At 37.6% G+C, this 20,592-nt stretch overlaps 1 protein-coding gene across 1 annotated transcript; it reads right to left on the bottom strand.

Moving 5' to 3' along the window:
* Window positions 1–719: 719 nt before the first annotated feature.
* Window positions 720–2,418, bottom strand: UTP3 (UTP3 small subunit processome component). The gene has a single exon (XM_077750108.1). The coding sequence runs from the start codon at window positions 2,212–2,214 to the stop codon at window positions 787–789; it is 1,428 nt and encodes a 475-aa protein (XP_077606234.1). The 5' UTR covers window positions 2,215–2,418; the 3' UTR covers window positions 720–786.
* Between the last annotated feature and the right edge of the window lie 18,174 nt (window positions 2,419–20,592).

Raw genomic sequence — 20,592 nt, 5'->3', positions numbered from 1 at the left:
CTAATAGGTCACCCCTGTTAGAAAATGATCACAATTAATGTAATTAAAGCATCTCTACTTTTAACCAAAGTTACTCTACATTCCTATGCTTCTAGTACACACAATATACAAAATCATTAAGTTGACCAACCTATTTATTAACAAGTATCCTGCTCGAGAATTACACTTAGGTAAGTGAAATATATGTCTGAACTATTTTATAGACTCTTACAAATAAGATGATTGCAAAGGTGCACTCTTTTCACTTTACAAGAAAAATGATGCAAGTATTCTAAGTTTGACTGTTGCTCCACAACCAGCTGTGAAATTCTCATAGGCTACTACTTGAAAGAATATTGGAGAACTTTTTTCAACTGCATCGTTTTTCCCAAGTACTTTCATATTGCTTCCAAATATAAAAGTACTTCCATACTATTTCTTAGTATGAATTTATGACCTTAAAGGATCAAAAAATAAGAGAGAGGAAGGAAGGAAGAAAAATAGAGGAGGGCACTTGTGGGGATGAGCCCTAGGTGTTATATGGAAACCAACTTCACAAGAAACTATTAAGAGAAAGAAAAAGATTGAGAAAGAAGAAAGAAAGAAAGAAAGAAAGAAAGAAAGAAAGAAAGAAAGAAAGAAAGAAAGAAAGAAAAAGAAAATTGAGCAATAACCCAAATTTCCCTGTCGAGAAGAATTTTTTAAATTTAGGGTTAGGTATTATATATCAACACAATAACTTCAGTTAAAAATAAAAATTTATTGATCTAAAATTACTGCCAAAAAAACTTAAGCTAGGTGAAAATTTTATTTAAGCTTAATGCTCTTTTTAACTCCTGCACGAATGCCAGAGAGTTCACCAGTATAACGTTGCTCTTCTCTACGAACTTCACGAACCTGGCCTCTTCTGCGAATTTTGGCTCTTCTGAACTTCTCGCGGTGTTTGACTCTTGGATTCCGGTCAATCTTCTTTCTCCTAGGTGTAAGTCCCCTATTTTTAGCAATCTGATAGGTAATGGCTCTCTTTGCATTTTGATCTTCAAGAGTCTGTTCTTCGACATTATCTTCTTTCTTTCTCTTCAACTTTTGCTTGTCTTCTGTTTCTTTATAGTATTTCAGTGCAGCTTCTTCATCAAAATCAGAATCATCAGAAATACCTGTAACAGCAGAGGCAGCAGCAACAGTCTCCGAAACAGATTTTGGCTTGGCCTTGGTGGGTTTGGCTTTTAAATTTAGTTCTTTCTTTCCAGCACCATCCTTAAATGAGAGGAGATGACGAATTTCAGAAGACAGCTTCTGATCTACAACGGACAACTTGTTGATCAAATTTCGGTAGGTAACAAGCCTTTCTATGACAGGATGTCCATGTGCAGGGACTCTCCTGGCTTTCAGGATCAAGTAAAAACTGATGTTGGAGCAGTAGTTCAAATAGAGATTGTACTTGGTCCTCAAGTACTGGCTTCCTTTTCCAGATGGAATGATCCCTTGCTCCACCAACTGTAGCAGCGGCTCCAGCTCATCCTTCACCTCTGTCAACTTAACTTTCAGGTCTTCTATCAGCTCCAGGAGCTCTGGTGATTCTTTCCGCAGCATCTTCAGCTTCTCTTTCACTGAAACTTTCGCCAGATCCTTCACGACCCGGGTCTCGGCCTCATCTTCCTGAGGTGCAGGTTTTGCAAAGGCCTCTACCCAGGTCACCCCAAAATCATCCTCTTGCAGGCCTTGGGCAAGGCGCCGCTGAATGAGCTGGGCTTCCTCTTCCTCCTCTCTTTCCTCCTCCTCCACTTCTTGTTGACTTTGTCGTTTTCGGGGCTTGGAACCGTAGTCTGTGTCATAGTAAAGTTTTTTCCTCTGACCCCACGACAAACTGGGATCCACAGATGCCTCGGCCTCACTCTGCAGGGAGCTCCCACCATCATCGTCATCCTCATCTTCATCCCCCGCACTCTCTCCATCTTCATCGTCCTCATCAGCAATATCTAGGGCCAGAACCTCCTCCTCCTCATCGCCATCCTCCTCCTCGTCCCCACTCTCCATTTCGCTCCAGCCTTTAGACAAGACGGCGCGCGATCGGGCCTCATGGAAATCATCTACCTTATCTTGATAGTAGCTCGAGTCCCCTGGCGAAGGTGGCAATTCTGAGTCGTCTTCATTGTCGTCCGCTGGGCCGGGACCTGCCTTGGCTCGCATAGCGGCCCACTTGGCCGCTCCGCGCCGCCGCGACCTCCCCACCATAACTCACGATCTCAAGTTCTACACCGACGTCCGGCTTTTGGCCACCTCTGACCTCCGCGCACGAGCCACGCGCCCCAGCAACACGCCTCCGGGAACCGCCACGCGCTCTACTCCCGGCAGAGCGTACAGATGAACCGGTCGGCTACGGTTTCCACCTCCTTCCGGCCCCCAGGATCCTCTCCGCGTGGCGTGTGAACCAGGACTTCCGCTAGGCCCCGTAGGCTTTGTCTCATTAGGAGCACTTCCCTTTTCGCTTTTGCACTTTATTGCCAATCTATTCCGGTGAATCAAAATCCTTCCGTGTAGGAACTAGAAATACGCGAAATTCCGTTCCGTAGAGCCCTTTGAGACTTCATCCTCTCGCGAGTCTGGGCGTGGCTGGGACGTGGGATCGCGAGGGACAGAGAGGCGAGGTCGCGGGGGCCCGGTAGAGGGGGCTCTATCTCTTCGCCTGGGAGAGGCCACGGGCTGTCCAGTGAGTTGTACTGCGCATGTACCGGGCGTTTCCGAGCCGGACCCGAGCGGAGCTCTGTGGGAACTCTGTAGGTTCTGGAGATGTGATATATCTTCTCCGCCTATCCGCCTGGAAATTAAACAGGCTGTTTTCTCTCCACACTGTCCAAATACTGCATATCTGGGTACCGTAGCCTGAGGCCGTGACCGGCATCGCTGATCTCGAGAATCCCGGCAGAGCCTCCAGGCGGCTGTTAGCCCAGTCCAGCTCTCTCCCCCTCCGAGAGCTCGGTGACTCGGCGGTGATTAGGGTCCCGGAGGGTGTCCCCGAGGGGTGTCGGTGCGAAGGGAGAGCCCCGCTCAAAGATTTGACTCTCCCAGAAACTCCATTTGGCTTCAGAAGGCACCGCACTTCTTTTCGGTGAACAAAGTTCAGTCTTCAAGATGTTTGGACCTGACATACTCTGGGGCGGACCCTTTATTTAATTCTTCAACATTTATTAAGCACGAGACAGTGGGTAAGACTGGGAAGACCATGGTGGGCAAACGTAGACGCTGTTCCTGCACTTAATGAATTTGTGGCCTGGCAAGGGACACGCGTTAATCAAATAATCCCAGGACGCGTGCAAAATTCTAATTGGGATAGGGACTGTGAACATTTGTCCTGTGGTACGCAGCCTTCAGCTGCCGAAAACACTCGATGTGCCCTTCGGGTTGCTGCCTTTGTACACGCCATTCCCCTTTCAAAAAGTGTTTAGTTCTCCTGCCCAAGTTTGGGAAATTTTTACTATATCGAAGAGAGCTTAAGCATTGCTTCTTTGATCTCTTTACTTCCTTAGTTGTCTTTTCCTCCCTTTTTCTCTGTCACCTAGTAGATGTCTGCAAGCACTGATGCTGCAAGGACCAATGTAGTGTCTGGCACAAAGTTTAAAGAATAAGGATTGAAGTTACAGTATTATCTCGGATGCTACATACAATAGCGAATGAATGATGCATAAGGCTGCAAATGTTTGTTCCTAAAGACAATAACCTGGGCTGGAATGGATTTTAAGAAACATTAATTCTAACTACTTTCATTTTATACATGTGGAAACAGAGACTTAGGAAACAGAGACATTAGCATACCTGGCACAGAAACCAGGGACAGGGCCCCACATCAGGCTCTCACACTGAGTTGTATCAGTCCTTTGCCTCTTCAGTGTGATTGAGTTTCAGACCTTTTCCTGAGGGTAGGTTTTGCTGGGTGGATGGATGAAGGAAGCCAAGAGCATAGTAAAATATTTGAGGAGGAGGGTGATAAGGGAAGAATTAATCAAACTTTTCTTTATAAGTGTTTTTAGGGCTAAAAGTGTGAAAGGACTGCCTTATCATCTTAGAATCATTCAATGTTTAAGTTTTCATACGTTACATATGATAGATTCAGATTTTTAGTATTAATGACACCTTCAAATGTAGGAGGGTGGAAGCTGAACTTTCTATATGATGCTAAAATTAGGAGTGACATACAATTTCTTTGAAGAACATATAGTGTCATTAAGAAAAATCATACAAATTTTTAGAAAATTGAGATTTCTAATTAAACCATTTTTAAAACGTTTGAAGTTATATTAAGCATTTAAAAACCTTTACAGCATTTTAGAAAATACAATTTAATGAATTAAAAGGATATACATAAAAGTCCTATGTTATGATGATAAGCACAGAATTCATTTCTGAATGTGATTTTTAATAGATTTTATCATTAAGCAATATTAACTGCTTACCAACTGTAGCAGAATACTACATGTGTAGTAGATCCAAAGGTAAATTAGCCACAGTCTCTTACCTTAAAGAGTTTATAATCAGATACAAAAGAAGACAAGCATACAGATTACTAGATTACTAAAATACAGAGTAGCGTGTGATGTAAACCCAGTGTTGTGAGAGATCAGAGAGATGAGAGATTGCCTCTGGATTGTTATTTTAGAATATTGCTTTAAAAATGTTGCATCTAAGTGGGACTGTAATTATATCTATGCTTTAAATGTATGAAATTTTATTATGCATAAAATTAAGTTTTATTTAGGTCCATAAATCCCAATTTTTTTGCTTATTTTTTGCAAACTATTTGAGAGTTTGTGGCCATATTTCAGGACCAGAATGCATACAGTTTTACATTGAAATTAGAAAAATGTTTTTGTTATTTTCAATGGGAGTGATCACATTGCTCTAGTATTATTAGTTTATACTAATCATTACATTTCCTAACTATTTAGAATAGAGTTACACTAACCAGTGCATACTGAGAGAGTGCTATAGTCCAGCATTCTCAGGTTTTTTTGATAAGGAACCATTCAGAAGCTAATTATTCAATTCCAGCAGCTCCTAAAGCCTGATCTTCCATTGCTTAATCTTAGAATTATTTACCACTTAGGTGAGGAAATTTTTTTTCTTCAAAAACTTATATTTCTGAAAAGACAGCTTAATAGCTGTGTTATAAGCCTATGCCAATTAAAGAGTAAAACACATAGTCCCCAGAAAAAAGGAATAAATATTAAATAGCATTTGACATTTAACCATTATATTTGTGGCAACTACAATTTATCATCACCTTGAATATTACATTATTGTAATGCCTGGCTTAGGAGTTAGCAAGCTATACATAGTGAGGACCAGCAGGTGTTTTTTGTTTTTTGTTTTTTTTTCAAGAATATCTTTTTGCCTTATTCTAAGCTCTAAGACCTTTGGGAGATTTTCTTACTGTGGAAGGTAGGGGTTTGTGAAAGACACACTAGGTGTTATTAGGATACTTTATTCAGGGCATGAGTTCCAGGTGTTCAAGGTATTCTACCACCAGATTTGCTTAAATTGATCTCAATTATGGACTATACAGCAACAACACTTATATTAGCAACAACAATAACAATAACTAACATTGAGAGCAGTTATGTGCCAAGAACTGTTATAAGCTCTCGAAATTCAGCTCTTGGAGGAAGGTACTATAATATCTCTAATTTAAGAAACTGAGACACACGGAGTTTAAATGGGGTCATAAGGCTAGTAAGTGGTACAACTAGATTTGAACCCAGACATTCTGGCTTCAAAGTCCATACTGTATTATAGCTAAGTGCTTCGCTAGTACTGGCTTTCATATATTCCCTTAATAAATTTTCTCATTTCTCATGTCTCTGCTGTACATTTGACTCAGTATCAGCAGATATACCCTCTTAGAATATCATTTCCATCATCCCACACCCTTGTTTAAAAACTTTTTCAATGACTCTCAGTTACTGTCAAGATAAAGTTCATAGCAAACATGACCTTCCCTCAGTTTGCCAAAAAGTAGCCTTTCCAGCCATACCTTTTATTATTCCCCTACTGAAACCTTTGATTCTAACTTATGTGCTCTACTGCTCTATTCTCCAAACATTGCTTTGCAATTTCTTGCTTTGTCTTTTTGCTTATCTTTTCATTATCCTCATAATTACTTATATTAGAAATTTACAGATCATTGCAGACATCTTTTTGGCTAACAAAGAAATCTCACATAGGCCCATAAGGGAACCTGTATGAGACTGTTTGAAACTATTATTGATAGCAGGGAGTTGGAGACAACCTGGATGCCTATCCCCAGAAGAGCAGATCAATAAAATGTCGTGGTGGAACGTCATTGAATTTAGGAACATGGGATGGCCATATATCTTGGTAGAGCTGGTACAGTCCTGTTTGATCTGTTATTCTGGTACAATTATTAATAGCACCCTTTTACTCTCATGATTTAGGTTATAAATTATTTGGCCACTTTAATTACATGGTAATTAGAAACAGTGACTGGAAACAGTAGATTATATATCTATATAGCAACATGAATTGATATTAAAAACACTGTGCTTGGGGAGAAAAGCAAAAAATGAGATACAGAATACTATGTCATTCACATAAATTAGAAATGTGTCCACAAAAAAATACACATTTTGTAAAAACATATAAACAAAATAATGTTTATTAAAAAGAACTATTGTTTATAAAGGGGCAAAGAATGGGATGAAGCTTGGAGATTAGAAAGAATGGGAGAGGAGCCTTCTCTGACAAAAAATGAAAATGTGCCAGAAATGAAGGAGAATAATCAACTATTTGCATCTAAGGTTCAGTTAGAAAACAAATAAGCAGATAAAAAATGACTGTATAGGTCCGTAACTGAAAGTCTTTGAAAAACCTTCCAATATCTATGGGATCAAGTTTATATTCCTTATGATTTGACTCTTGTGTACATCTTAAACTTTACATCATACCCCATGCTCACAGCTGCCATACGTAATATAGCCTTGTCTATATATCCGTGTATGTACACACACACACACACACACACACACAGGCTGTGCTCTTTCTTTGTACATATTGTTTCTTCTATACTTTTTAGAGAACATTTATTTATTCTTTGAGACTAATTTTACATGTCACCTTAAAAGCCTTTCCTGGCCTCCTCAGACAGGATGAAGAACTTCCTCTTTTGCATTCCCATGTTTCACACATCTCTCTATTTATATTTACTGCTCTCCCTCCACTAAGTCTATGAGCCCCATTAAGTCTGGATCCATGTAGTCTTTTTTTTACATCCCCAGAATCTAGGTCAGACCTTGAGTAAATATGTTGCTATCCTCAGTTGTCAGCATATCAAAGCGGCAGCCTTTAACAACGAATTGCACTGTCTTTTGTGCTTCTCTCATCATCACAATTCTCTTTTTTTAATGTAAAAATAACATGTAAGACATGATATATTTAATGTCTGGCTTTGTGTACTTAAGCTAATAGTTAAATGCATGTTTACTTGCAATGCAGGTGTCATAGATTGAGTTGGGTTGACTGAAGGCAAAACAAGTAGTTTTTTTTAAATGCTTAGAGAAGTAGTAATGGTAAAAATAATTTTATATGATAGCAATAATGGGAAAACTCATTGATAGTTCAGATAGTTTAATATAATCACAGAAACTCCTTGAACTATTTTTGGGTGCGGAAAAGAAAGAAGGATTATTTTTAAGTGTAAAAAAGAAAATGGAAGAGATAAAGTATAGTTGCCATCTGCTTTCATTTCTCTCAGAAACCACTTGCTCTGAAACCAGTAGGTTATAGATTATTTTTGCAACTAAAGTCTCTATTTATAGACACAAAAGTCCTAAAAGTGACCTGGAAGTAAAATATAGTACTTGTGCTGAAATACAGGATTAATATATGAACACTTCAAAGCTTTTTTTTTTTAATATTTTTTATTTATTTCTAGGAGAGAGAGAGACAGCGTGAGCAGGGGAGGGTCAGAGAGAGAGGGAGACACAGACTGAACAGGCTTCAGGCTCTGAGCTGGCAGTCAGCACAGAGCCCGACACGGGGCTCGAACCCACGAACCGCGAGATCATGACCTAAGCGAAAGTCGGACGCTTAACCGACTAAGCCACCCAGGCGCCCCAGAAAGAGGAAGACACAGAATCCAAAGCAGGCTCCAGGCTCTGAGCTGTTAGCACAGAGCCTGATGTGGGGCTCAAATCCATGAGCCATGAGATCATGATCTGAGCTGAAGACAGTCTTAACCAACTGAGCCACCCTAAAGATGACTTGGTTTGCTGGCCTTAATGACCAAATGAAGAATTTAATGAGATTGTGACACCACTTTCCCTTCCAAACTCTAATATAATTAAATACTATGGTAATTGTTTTCTAAACATTATTTTAATTTTTTTATCATGAGGAACCTTATACATATAATTATTTATATATTACTATTGATTCAATGATAATTATACTTTTGATAGTGAAGGTCTTTTGAAACATGGTTCAGGTAGAATATTTTTCTTTAAACCGTTCCTCATTCTCTATAGAATGAAGGCCTTAGTTCTTAGTCTTATGTTCAGGATCCACCTTTATCTGCTCCAACTTACTTTTCCAGCTACTTTCCTGCTATTTTCCTCAATGAATTCTACAGTCTAGCCAAACTAAAATACTCATTATTCTTTTTCTCTTTTTGAGATTTCTTTTTCTTGGCCTTTGAGGTGTCAATGAAGAAGTTCAAGTGCCTTTCGACAGTAGGATATATAAGTCTGAAGCTTGGGAGAAATCTAATCTAGAAAAGACATTTGGGGGTGTTCAGCCTTCAGTTGAAACATAAGACTGTATTTGATATTTAATTGAAAACAGACAAATAAGGTTTGAGTTGTTTTTACTTAAGTAGCTAGCACACATGAGCTAGACCAGGAATATACGACTGCCTGCTGCTACAGTTACAGGACTACCTATCCATCATCAAGTGTCAAATTTAAAAGGTTCAGACTAATAAGTGAACTATATACAGTTAAATACGTAATTTAAACCTATTAAAGTTTAAGAACTCAAAATGTGCTCTGTAAAACTAAGCCATGAAAAATTACCAACAAAGACAACAACAACAAAATATGTCTGAATAAAGGCTCCATCTGTCCAGAAGGGGGCTTTCTCCACTAGCTATAATCAATAACCTTGAATATTTTGGGAGATACTAATTATGTATCAGGTACTGTGATAGGTATTTTAAATACCTTATCTTACTATCAGATACCAGTGAGAAGTGTGCCATTATTATCCTCCTTTCACAGATGAGGCTCAGAAACATGAAGTAATTTACCCAAGGTTATATAACTGGTACTTAAACCCAAGTCTATCTCACACTGAAATTGGTTTTATCATTTTATTGAACCTTTTCCTAATTCATATTTTATCACTAATGAAAAACTTGTAGAGCCGAGAGACATTCATTTCTGCTTCAGTATGTATTGAAAAAACTTGGACCCTCACATGTACAGATTAAGACTGCTCAGAGATATGGCATCAAATTCAACCAATATAATGGCAGAGAAATAAAAGAATTAGGGGGCATCGGCCATATTTCATCTCTCCAGTTTTGTTCTTGGGCCTGGGAAACCATAATGTAGAAGATGTGTTCAGAGCATAAGCAAATAATCATAAGGCTAATTAGAGGCTATCATTCAGAGATTGGTCTGTTGTTTCCTCATTGATTAATTTTGGCCAGATTTACTTTTTTTTCTTCTGTGATTTTTGGTAAAATTGTTTCTTTGCTATAAATTATTCTCCTTCAATTTCTTTTGTCTACACTGATTGCCATGTCAGAACGTTACTTCACACTGGGATGACCAGCTACTACAATTAATGTTCTACTATATAGTATTTAAAATAGCAGTAAGCATGTTAGTGTTCATGTGTTTCCTTTTGTATAAATGTAAATAACTGATAATATTCTATTTGAAAACTTGGTTCATGTTAGTAAGGAACTGAGCTGAATGAAGACATTTAATAATCAAGTATAATTATCTATACAAAATCACTACTCTACAACTATATCATACAATAATGCCAAATTTAGATCCATGTAAATGTTTTAGGTGTGCACAGCACACAATGCTGTAATAGGTACTTCAGGGAAGGTATGTTGAAATATAGAACACACATAGTCTGATTTCTGTTGCCATATTGAACATTCATTTCCTTGAAGTCATGTTTTCTCTCAACTCCAAATTGTCAATGTTATATCTTATCCTAAACCATATTCATCCCTTTTTTCCCTGACTTCTACTCATCTTTAAATCTCACCATAGACATAACTTCCTCTGGGAAGCTTTTGTTGACCCTGCTTACCCCTCTCCCCCAACATCTGTGCTCCTATGGCACATGGTACTTAGTCATCATGTAAATATATGTTATTATCCAATAGACTTAAACCCGTCTGCTCAAAGGTCAAACTTATCTTGTTCACTTGTATCCCTGCCATGTAAAGTAGAGGTCAACAGATATTTGTTGAAAGAGAGAATGACCATGCTAGGAAAGCAGCGTTAGCCTTATAGACCACCTATACATATTTGCTATAATGGCAACTTTATTTCAGTACCCTAAAGAGAAAATTTTTACAAAATGTTTCTATTTTTAAGTAATCTCTAGACCCAATGTGGGGCTTGCCTCACCACCCTGAGATCAAGAGTTGCATGCTCCACCGACTAAGCCAGCGAGGTCCCCCTAAAGAGAAATGCTTTTAAATAAAAACACATGGTTGCCCTAATTATACTAGGAAATTATGAGCCAAAATGATAGCTATATTAAGTTCTGATTAGTGCTATAATAAATTACCACAAATTTAGTGGCTTAGAGCAATACAAATTTATTACCATTACAGTTCTGTGGGTTAGAAGTCTGACATGGATGGGGTGCCTGGGTGGCTCAGTTGGTTAAGCGTCCGACTTCAGCTCAGGTCATGATCTCACGGTTCGTGGGTTCGAGCCCCACGTCGGGCTCTGTGTTGACAGCTAGCTTGGAGCCTGGAGCCTGTTTTGGATTCTTTGTCTCCCTCTCTCTTACCCTCCCCTGCTCATGCTTTCTAAGAAATAAATAAAACATTAAAAAATTAAAAAAAAAAAGTCTGACATGGTCTCATTGGGTTAAAATCAAAGTGTCAGTATGGCTCTGTTCCTTTTGGAGGCTCTACAAGAGAATATGTTTCCTTGCCTTTTCCAGCTTCTAGATGCTACCTTCATTCCCTGGGTCATGGCTTTTTCCTTTAACTTCAAAGCCAGCAGTGTAGGATCTTCAGCCTCTCTTTCACTCTTTCACTGACTGCCCTGCCTCCTTCTTTCCCTTCTAAGGACCTTTGTGATAATGCTGACCCACCTGGATAATCTAGGATAATCTCCCCATTTGAAGATTAGCTGATTGGCACCCAAAATTCCACCTGTTACCTATATTCCTCCTTGCCATGTAATGTAACATACTCACAGGTTCTGAGAATTAGGACATGGATATATTACATGGGCCACTATTCTGTCTACATTTATACCTTAGCATTTATTTATGTAATTCTAAAAGAAGATGCTATCTTTTGTCAACATAAAAGAATAATAATAATAGTTGCTAAAATATTTGAATGTTTATGTGGTGCAGGCACATTCTAGGTGCTTTACAACTGTTAATTCTCTTCAATCCCATGAAGTATATACTACAGTTATGCTCATTTTGTAGATGAAATTGAGGAAAATAGAGCCCCATTTGAACCCAAGTAATCTGACTCCAGAGCCTTTGTTTTGTTCAATAGGAAGGTGGTAGATAGAGTAGTGTGTCTCTTAAAACATATCTTTACAGTGCAAGCGTTATGTTGTTTTAGGTATTGTAAATTATTAGAATTCAGATACATTTATAACTATAATATTGCAAAATTACTTGGGAAATAAACAATTATAACATATCTTTTGGGCCAAAGTAACTTATTTGAAACTCTGAGAGAGATACAAAAGAATTACTATGATTGTCTTGAAAGACTGCATCCAGTATCTTAATAATAATTGACTGAATATTCTCCACCATGGATTTATTCTTTCTTCTTCTTATTAGAAGAAACAGACTTAGTATGGCACTTATATATGAACAGAAGAATTAGCAAGAAAAACTTTATATTCTCACCTATTTTTTGAGTCTTTATAATTCTTTATAATTTTTATATGAAGACTTTAAAATAAGGCTTTGTATATAATGTTTCCTCATATCCTGTTTTTGGGTACCAGTTGCTGTTGCTCTTTATGATCCCCTCCCTGCAGCTGGAAAGCATTAGTTTAGTATAAGAGATAAATTATACACATGTGAAGAGAAGTGGTAAAAGTGTAACGTAGTGTGCTCACTCGTGAAATGATGTAAAGAGATAGGAGATGAGCAATGAAGAAACAGAGTAAAGCAGTGAACAGAATGAGATGACATTACTCAGGGAAGACTTACTAGAATTAGTTTTAAAGATTTTAGGAGTTTTGACAAGAGGTGGCAGAAAGGAAGAAGCTTATGGTGAGGAAAATAACAGAGTAAAAATGATTCTGAAACAGGAATTAGCAAATCACGTATAGGAAAAGGAAAGCAGACATATTTGAATAGATAGCAGAGGCCTCCCCTGAAAATAGAATTTCCTTAAAACAGTGAGAGATCAGGTCAATGGAACTCCTGAATTGAAAGGAACATATTGTTGTTTGAGGAGTTTCCTGGAAAACTTGTTTATTATTGTGTTAATAGAGAAATTACTGTTGTTTCAATGGATTTTTGGAAATAGGCTGTTAGAAAATTAGGACCGGTCCAGAAAGTAATGTAAGAGGAAAGAGCTCTGCATGATAGTCAAATGACTGACATGTAATATCCCAAATAGCAGTTCTGTGAAAAGCCACTGCAGGTGCAAGTTTATTTAAAAACAGACCACAGCACAGGTGCAATTCTCCTCATAAACATTTAACCACAAAAGACGACCATAAAGTCTATGTGGAAAGCCGTTGGAAAAAAAAGAGAATTCAGTTTTTTGTTTGTCTTAATTTTTTAATTTTTAAAAAGAATTTGGGATGAAGTGTCTTCCTCATATTTTGAGTTCTTTTTAAACTTAGTTTTTGCCTCCTAATATCTAAAAATAAATTTACATATATTGTGATTAGATACAGATCAATATTGAGAAATTCTGTATGCAACATGCAAAAATTTTTAGGGTTAAAAATGTCAGTTGGAAGGAATTTCTCCATATATATAAATGAAAAAAAAGAATATTAATGACTTTTAGTCTTGTGGGAGGTAAATTGGACTGGAAGTTAGGATGCCTATGCTCCTGTAACTTTAGAATGACAAAGATTAATTCTGAAATTCAGATTTCTTAAATGCTTATTTTTGAGAGAGAGAGAGAGAGAGAGACTGACAGAGCATGAGCAAGGGAGGGGTAGACAGGGAGACAGAATCTGAAGCAGGCTCCAGGTTCTAAACTGTCAGCACAGAGCCTGACGCAGGGCTCAAACCCACGAACTATGTGATCATGACCTGAGCGAAAGTTGGATGGTCAACCGATGAGCCCTCCAGGCACCCCCAATTCTGAAATTCGAAATAGATCCTAAACTTATACAATTCAAATGGGAAAAAGATGTTACTTCTATAAAGAAATGCACAGTACCATTTTCTACAGTCACCCCTTCACTCTGTTGCAGTTCAAGAGCCTTCCTCCCTGCTACTTGTTTTGTCCAAGCTCTTTCCCATCTTGGGACTTTTACTTGCTGTTTCCTTTAGTTTTGGAACAATGTCTGTCTGATTCTGTGGTAGGCAGAATAATGTCCTCTACACACCACCCCTCTCCCCGGGTGCATGCCCTAATCCCTAGAACTTGTGCATGTGTGACCTGTTACATAGCAAAGGAGATTTTGCAGATATGACTATGGGTGTGGGCCTTAAAATGGGGAGATTATCCTTAATTATCTGGATGGGCCCAATGTAACCACATGAAGCCCTAAAAGCTGAGAACTTTCCCTAGCTGGGGGAAGGAGAGATGAGGCAAAAGCAGGGGCCAGAGAGGGACTTGTCCCACTCTTGTTACCCAGCAGGCAAAGGGATAGGGATGTCACCCCTAAAACCTTAAGGGATCAAATTCTGCCAAAAACCTGAATGAGCTTAGAAGTAGATTCCCTGCCAGCACGTCAATATAAGAATCAGGAGGGCTGACCCTTTGGTTTCCACACTGTGAAACTGGAGCAGAGGAAATAGCTTAGCCTACCGGACTAAGGACTTCTGACTTACGGGACTGTGAGATAATACACTTGTGTTGTACACCACTCATTTTGGAGTAATTTGTTACAGTGGCGTGGAAAGCCAGGACAGGCCCCTGTTTTAGTCTAGATGTTTTCTTAGAGAGGCCTTTCCTGAGTGTGTCTTCTCAAGCAGACTACCTCAACCCTGCCCTACCTGCTCTTGGTCACACTACCTTGTTTATTTCCTTCGTTATATGTATCACAAACTGTGATATTATTATTATTATTTTGTTTATTTTATTTTTCTTATCTGTGTTTCTCACTAGAATTTAATCTCTGGGAAGGCAGGGCCTGGCTGGTCATGGTCATCTGTGTCTTTGCATCAAGGGTATAACATATAAGACACATATTAGATCTGCAACATAGATTTGTTGAAAAGTAATTTTTGATATAATAGTAAATAGGGTAACCCCAAGTGGGATGTAAAGACTTTATGGTAAACGATGGTATATCAATATTATAAAATATTACCTAACTACTTCACAGGTTAACATGTGCTCTATATCAATTTTTGGAAACTGGTGTATAAAATGTACCAGTGACAAAAAAGAACACAAAATAATTTGCACAAAAGTATGATCATATAAAATGCATTTATATATTCTTTTAAAGATTAGAAATTAATTTTGGAAATAAAGTTCAGTATTCTTAATTCTGCACTTAATACTAAACATTTGCTTAACCTATAATAATATGCAAAATGTAGGACCATTATTTAATTCTTAATCTACAAAATAGATTCAGGGTTAAGATTCTGAAAGAGAAAGGATAAGCATGCATTGTTTGGAGTGATAATTGGTCTTTATTTTTTAATAATGACTCTTAATTGTTTTTAATTTATTATGAATATATAAACTGAAAGATAATATAACAAACATATGCATACTATTACTTGATTTAAGAAATAAAGCATTACAAATACGCTTGTAATTGCTTATATACTCCTTAACATTATTAAGCATATCTTTAAACTTTGCTGATAATATTTTCTTTTTCTTTTTTTCTCTTGGATGTCTGATCTTATTTATTACTTTTAGAAAATCTCATTTTTGACTGGACTCAGACTTAAAGGTAGAGGGTCTCAGAGAGGACAGCCTCCATCTTTTGGCAATCTATCTGTTCCTGGCATTGTTCTTTGGCCTCCTTCATTCTCTCAGCCAAAAGTTTTGCTTATTCTGCAGCCTCTTCCTTATTTTTCTTAGTATGCTATTTCTTCAGAGCAGTGCACCAATGTTTGTGTTGGAAGACACATGTAGTAACAAGACCTTGAATCTTGGGCGCTTTGATTCTAGATGTCTTACCTTCTTTATTTAGGGGCTTTCTCTCAACATACTGGGGGACATCATCTTCTTTAAAGAGATTGAGAAGTTTGCAGATTCTGCTAGCAATTTTGGGCCCCAAGGAATGAGGCACAGTAGTATCAGTGAATCAGAAATATTCTTCTCCCCCCTTTTTTTTTTACAATGACCAAGTTGACAACACAGAGATTGGCATCTACAATGCCCTTTCTTTCTCCAGTCCTCCTTGGTCTGTAATAGGAATGCCCCTTACTCAGCAGCAGGTGGACACAACTATGCATCACAACACCTGCTTCACAGGGAAGCCTTGTTTGTCATTGCCACCACTGATTCAGACCATGTAACCTTTCCGTTCTTCACCCAGGGAATCAGCAACATGGTCTCTGGCCATGAACTTATCATAAAAGGTACAAAGTTTGCACTTCAGTGAATTTCTGGCAGCCAGTAGCTGGGAAAGAGATGGTCAGCTTCATCCTATAGGAGTTTGCTGCCTCCACGACACCATGGAAAAGAACTGATAATCGTCCTTGATAAGTTACATCTGCTCTTGTAGAGCTGGAAAGAGAGTGCTCTACAGGTGTTTTGGGAAGTCCAGAGCACGCCAGCCAGGATCATCTTGTGGGGAGGAATAGATTGCCAGTCAGATAAAAGGCTGAGCTCCCTCTAGAAAACTCCCTCTTTAATCTTTGTGAATAACTTTACGTACAACAGATTTGTGGAACTCTGAGTGACTACAGGATGGTTTTGGGACTTTCAGGATGCTTAAAGTTAAACTGGTTCCAATTATATATTCATTATATTGTGTATATATACACACACACGTAAAGAATTTTCCACTTTTGAATGCTTTATCTTGCTTCACTTCTGGAGATCATTTTTGTTAACTTGTCTCAGCAGAAGATCTTTCCTCTGGTGCCAATAGGATCTTCTATCAGTTTATTTTTCTGGGTTGATTCAAAGTTACTTTTGTATTGTTTAGTGTCTCGAAGGTACAGGAGGTAAAGATATAGTACATATAGATAAGGTATAAAGGCCATGCTCTTGATGTCCCTGTAATATATTTTAAATGTTGTGATTTTGGATCTGATTTGGACAATCCTATTCATTACCAAAACTTATTTTTCATATGAAGTTCAAGGACAAATGGGAACAATGAATTGTTACACTAAATGCAGAATTTAATCTGTTAAAAGGAAAATCAAAAGAGTTCAGCTACATTTTGGATTTAAAGCCAAGAAAGCTATTAAAAAATATCATCATCCCTTTTAAGTGTTTAAGTGGCATGATTCCAGGATATCAAGGATCTTTTTATATTATGAAAGACTTTCAAGGGGAGAAATCACATGCTGTTAAAGATAGAGGCTGAGGAGAGATTGATTTCTTAAGATAAGTATTCATACTGCCCTTATGGACCACATGAGAATTACAGTCTGTGTGATACTATGGTATTATATGAATTAACTTGAATTGAAGTGCTATACCTAAAATGTGCTTATTAATGGATTGGTGTTAGCTTACAGGTGAGACTTTAGATGTATGCTGAAGAAGTCTGTCTTCAGCACTAACCCATTGAATATTTTTCTTAACAATGTAAACATTCTGATGATATGTGTATCAAGTTTGTAGATGCTGTGAAGCTGAGAGAAGTAACTAATGTGCTAGGTTGCAGAATCTGGACTTAAAAAGAATCTAATGGGTTGTAGTGTTGGTCTGAGGTTAGCAAGATAAAACTTAGGGACCAATGCTAAATCTCATACCCAAATTCCAACTGTTTAAATATTAAATGTGGGAAAGTTATTACTTTATAGAAACACTTATTTTTTAAAAGGGGAGTTTAGTTGACTGTAAAATTGTTAGAAACCAATAGTGTAACATAGCTGCCAAAAGAGAGATACTGTTATCCCAAGTGGCATTGATTGATATTGCAGTCCTGCTATTTTATATTTGGTCACATGACACCTCGACTATTGTATGTATTAACGCTATGGAGTCTGTTCAGAAGAGAGACTAATACTGCTAGAGGACTTAAAATTAGAGACAGTTTTCAACTCCGTATGAAAATGTTCTCCATTCAGCCTTTATTAATTAGTATATCTTAGGTATTCTTAGGTATGCTTTGATCTTGGAAACAGAAGTGAACAATAAGACAATGTCATTCTCAAGGAGCTTTTATTCTAATGAAGAGGAGGCAGCTACTAAATAAACTAAATAAGAAATTCAAACTATGATAAATACTTTGAAGAAATAAAACAGGGTAATATGACAGTGACTGGGTTCGGATGATTAGCCATGAGGGAAATTCTCTCTGGGGCACTGACCTTTGACTTGAGGCTTGAATGATGCTGAGGGGGCAGCCATGCAAAAATATGAAAAGCATTTTATACAGAGGGATTTAAAAGAACAGAGGCCCTGAATGCAAGTAGCTGGAAAATGATTAATGAAAGGGAGAATTGTGGGAAATCAGGCAAAACGATGAGTTTGCATTTATACTAAATGTAATGAGAAGCCAGTGGAGGGTTTTGGGTCAGATACGATCTGACTTACCTTTTGAAAGATCACTGTCTGCTGAGTGGACAATGAGTCATGGGGGTAAGACTGGATGTTGAGAAGAGTTTGGAGCAGTGAATAGTTTAATGAGTTATAAACATGAAACCATTTATTTTCCTCCCAATTATTGCTTCCAAATCACTATAATTAAATTTTTCTTTGTCTTCCCTTGACAATGTTTTAAGAAGATTCAATAATTTTGGAAATTTTCTGTCAATAATGTTGGTTTATTTTATTTTCTGAACCTAAAACAGGTCTAAAGAGTAGTTTATTTAAAAAAAAAAAAAAAAGGCTATGGAGCACGTGGGTGGCTCAGTCGGTTAAGCCTCTGACTTCAGCTCAGGTCGTGATCTCACTGCTTGTGGGTTTGAGCCCCATGTCAGACTCTGACAGCTCAGCACAGAGCCTGGAGCCTGCTTTGGACTCTGTGTCTCCCTCTCTCTCTGCCCCTCCCCCACTCAGGCTCTCTCTCTCTCTCTCTCTCTCTCTCTCTCTCAAAAGTAAATAAACATTTAAAAAGTTTTCTGAAAAGTCTAGTTCAGTCTAAAAACTTATATCCCAACCTCATTTTCTCCAACATCCAATCTGAAACAAGATGAAGTAACAGATCAGATTTACCTTCTCATCTGAAACAACTAAAAGAACCTGACAAACTTGTGAAACGATGATTTTTAAGAGATTGGACATTAGGCAACAAAGGGCAGTGATCTCTGAGAGACAGAAAACAAATGTGAAGCCCTCTGCAATTTCCCCAGCTTCCTGCCTTGAGAGTTTCCAGGCCCTGGCCTCAGTGGCAAGATCTGCTATTTAAAGAAAAAAAAATCATACTAATTGTATACCAACACCTCCAGCAAATTGGAGAGGAGAAGATACTTCTAGATTTATCCTATTGGGTCAGGATGATCCTGATAACAAAACCAGGCAAAGACATTATTAAAAAAAGAACAATTTCAGAGCAATATCCTTTTTGAACATAAATACAGAAATTCAAAGCAAAATTTTTGTAAATTGAATCCATCCATTTATAAAAAGGATATTATGTAATGAATAAGTGGGGTTTATCCCAGAGATGCAAGGTTAGTTTAACATTTAAAATCATTATAATTCACTACATTAACAAACTGAAAAAAAGGATGATCATGTGGTTGTCTCAATAATTAGAGAAAAGGCATTTGAAAAAAATGCAGTATCCATTTCTGAAAAAAAAATGTCAGCAAACTAGGAACAGGAGAAAACTTCTTCAACTCGATAAAGAACATNTCTGGCTTGTCTTTTCCCAAATGTCAACTTCAGTAATTAAAGAACATTTGGTCCATATAAAACATCCCTAATCTGAACATCACTAACATCTCCAATTTTACCACTCTTATACCAGCCACAGTATCTCATGCAGAAAGTACCACGAATAGCTTCACAAAAGCAACATTGCTATGTAAGCAATACATACTTTTGTCTGAATATTTAGAACAGTAAATAGTAGGTACTTAAGTAGTTGATAAAGTAGAATTATGATAAAATATCACAATTTTTCTTTGATTTTCAACTCCTATTATTCTGAATGTCTCTCCTTTTTTTTATTTAAATTTTAGTTAAACATACAGTGTAATATTGATTTCAGGAGTAGAATTCAGTGATTCATCACTAATATAAAACATCCAGTGCTTGTCACAACAAGTGCCCTCTTTAGTACCCATCACCCATCTAGCCCACCTCCTACCCTTCTCCCTCTGTCAACCCATAGTTTGTTCTCTATCATTAAGAGACTTTGTGGTTTGTTCCCCTCTCCTCTCTTCTCCCCCACTGCCCATATGTTTGTCTGTTTTGTTTCTTAAATTCTACATATGGGTGAAATCATATGGTATTTGTCTGTATCTGATTTACTTATTTCACTTGGCATAATACATTCTAGTTCCATCCACACCATTGCAAATGGCAAGATTTCACTCTTTTTGATGGCTGAGCAATATTCCACTATATATACATATATATAGTATACATATATAGTATATATGTATGTATACACACACACACACACACACACACACACACCACATCTTCCTTATCCGTTCATTAGTCGATGGACAGTTGGGCTCTTTCCATGGTTTGGCCATTGTTGATAAAAATGTAAATTTTTAAAAGCTTTTTTGATATGTAATAGATACACAATGAAATGCACACATTTAAACTATAATAAATTTTGACATGTATGTATGGTCAGGAATTTGAAAGCACTGTTGGGAAAATGAACAGCCTCTCCAAAGTTTCCCCAGACACCTTGTAATCCTTCCCTTCCTCCCTTCTCTCCCTGTCCCTACCTTCCTAGGCAACCACTGATCTGCTTTCTGTCACCGTAGGTTTGCTTTTCTTTTCTAGAATTATTTATATTAAAAGAATANCACACCATTGCAAATGGCAAGATTTCACTCTTTTTGATGGCTGAGCAATATTCCACTATATATACATATATATAGTATACATATATA

Source organism: Crocuta crocuta, unplaced genomic scaffold, assembly GCF_008692635.1.
Source record: "Crocuta crocuta isolate KB4526 unplaced genomic scaffold, BGI_CrCroc_1.0 scaffold1, whole genome shotgun sequence".
Classification (NCBI taxonomy): domain Eukaryota; kingdom Metazoa; phylum Chordata; class Mammalia; order Carnivora; family Hyaenidae; genus Crocuta; species Crocuta crocuta.
This window is presented reverse-complemented; position numbering and strand designations above follow the sequence as displayed.

Coding starts and splice junctions, on each gene's coding strand:
- UTP3 (XM_077750108.1), bottom strand. CDS start 2,214: ATGGTGGGGAGGTCGCGGCGGCGCGGAGCGGCCAAGTGGGCCGCTATG.